At 31.9% G+C, this 2,105-nt stretch overlaps 1 protein-coding gene across 1 annotated transcript in view; it reads right to left on the bottom strand.

Moving 5' to 3' along the window:
• LOC106684126 (uncharacterized) overlaps positions 1-1,676 on the bottom strand; it is a gene marked incomplete at its 3' end in the record, with an annotated part of 15,877 nt that extends 14,201 nt beyond the window's left edge. The window contains 1 exon segment of the mRNA XM_067047801.1: positions 1,473-1,676. Within this exon segment, the coding sequence (XP_066903902.1) occupies positions 1,473-1,549 (77 nt within the window). The 5' untranslated portion in view covers positions 1,550-1,676.
• Between the last annotated feature and the right edge of the window lie 429 nt (positions 1,677-2,105).

Here is a 2,105-nt window from a genome sequence, read left to right as displayed (position 1 = left end):
AGGGATTGTTAAGGATGAAAGATTAAGAATTAATGGGTTAGGATGGTTAAGGAATTTGGAATAAAAAGACACATATCTGTTTTGAGTCAAATCTGCAACGAATGGGATGTTGAGGTCTTTATGAATGAGTTTATTTGTGACGTAATAAGGATTTTGGATTGTAACGATTGGATACGGGATGAATTTGATGGTTTGGTGGAGCCCCAGAGCTCAATTCCATATGTCCAAATTGGTTTGATTATTGTAGTGTATACTAATATTATGTAGTGAATGGGAAGTTTAGAATCTGTTCAACAGGCATTAGTGTACACCCGAAACTAAAATACATTCTAAACAGTGGACTGCTAAGGGGGTACCGGCTCCAAAAAAAGCAAAAACTGTTTTCTCCGCTGGAAAAGTGATGGCGACTGTATTTTGGGATAGTCATGGAGTTATTGTTTGTTAATATTGTTTGTTGTTGAGAAATTAAGGCGTAAAACCCACCGGTCATCAACGCCAGATGGAGTTATTTTAATCGACTAAGCAAAAAAAAATAACCATTACAGGAGCATACTACACACCATTACTTGACAAGCTGAAGGCAGAGTTTACAGAAAAGCGGCCACAGTTGCAGAAAAAGAAAATCCTGTTTCACCAAGACAACACACCGCCTCACACTTCTGCGGTTGCCGTGGTGAAAATCCACGAATTACGTTTTGAACTACTTGATCATCCGCCTTACTCACCAGATCTAACCCCAAGCGACTTCTTTTTGTTCCATAACCTATAAATTGCTCTCTGAGGACGGAGATTTTCGTTAAATGAAGAGGCAATCATTCTTCCTGAACATATATTTTGCAGAGGAAAACGCCGAGTAGTTTTTGGTCGGGTTGCAGAGATAGGAGCATCGCTGGGATAAGTGTGTAGAGTTACAAGAAGACGATGTTGAAAAATAAAAAAAATTCAGAAAAAAATGTCTTCGTCTTTTTGTTAGGTCGGAAACTTTTCAGACCACTCTCGTACTAGGATGTAGGAAGTAAAGGGTTTACGATGAAGGATATTGGTAATTTAATTAGATTCTGAATTTAAATTCAAATTTTGAGACTAATTTTTATTTTTTTTAACTTTACATATGTTAAGATAATTATGAATAAACTATGATAATTCTAAAACATGTGCTACTAAAAAATCTATTTTTTTTTTTTAATTTTCAAAAATTTATTTTATAGTTATTACTCCTTTTAAACCTCTACATGTTCATTTAAATTATAAACCACAGAAAACTAACATGAAGAGCTCCATAACAAAAGGTGTTTTGTCCATTTCAGAATAAATTAATTTTATATTAGAAAGTAATTCACATGAAGGAAAATTCGTAGCTAACAATTTATGAATCACCCACAAAAAGTACTATGCTTTACCACTAAACGAACAAAATACTTTTTGACCAGTAGCTCCTCGAATATTGTAATAATCCACTAATATCAACTTACTTTCTACCGTCCCATTTATTTAAAGAGTACATAAGAAAAGAGAAGTACAATTCGATCATGTCAGCAGTGTCCTTCATCTTGGCCAACCGATGACGAATCCTTTCCGAACTTAATAAAAAACAATTATTTCCAGTATTTAAATTTGGTATCTTCAGAGAACGTTTCGACAAAATGTAACAAAATGGTATATAAAAAAATTTACATATTGTTTTTCTGGTTTCTTTGTTGCCAAAAATACAACAATGACCGTATCATTCCATTTGTTTTCGTTTAAATATGATAGTAATAGAAGTTTAGAATTAAATGGCAGTCGATTATAGTTTTCGCTTAAATAAATTCATAATTTTTTGGTATAGTAAAATTAATTAAATATAATTAATGGATCACGGGGAAAAACAGTAATTATCGACATTTTCAAATGCTCGATAGTAATATTTTTAAAGTTAATGAAAAACACAAATAAGTACGATTAACTTATTTTAATGTGCCAACGTTTCGGCTAGAGTTTCTAGCCTGTTTTGTACACTATACTTATAATTTGCCTCTTTATCATCTATTATTGTTACATATATTTTCATCCTCTCAATTTTCATTTTCTTTTCATATTTTAATTTTAAATTAATAATAACTAAT

This window comes from Halyomorpha halys, unplaced genomic scaffold, assembly GCF_000696795.3.
Source record: "Halyomorpha halys isolate HHAL.00 unplaced genomic scaffold, Hhal_1.1 Scaffold546.1, whole genome shotgun sequence".
In the NCBI taxonomy this organism is placed as follows: Eukaryota; Metazoa; Arthropoda; class Insecta; order Hemiptera; family Pentatomidae; genus Halyomorpha; species Halyomorpha halys.
Note: the sequence above shows the minus strand (reverse complement) of the source record. Positions and strands in the feature narration are given on the sequence as shown.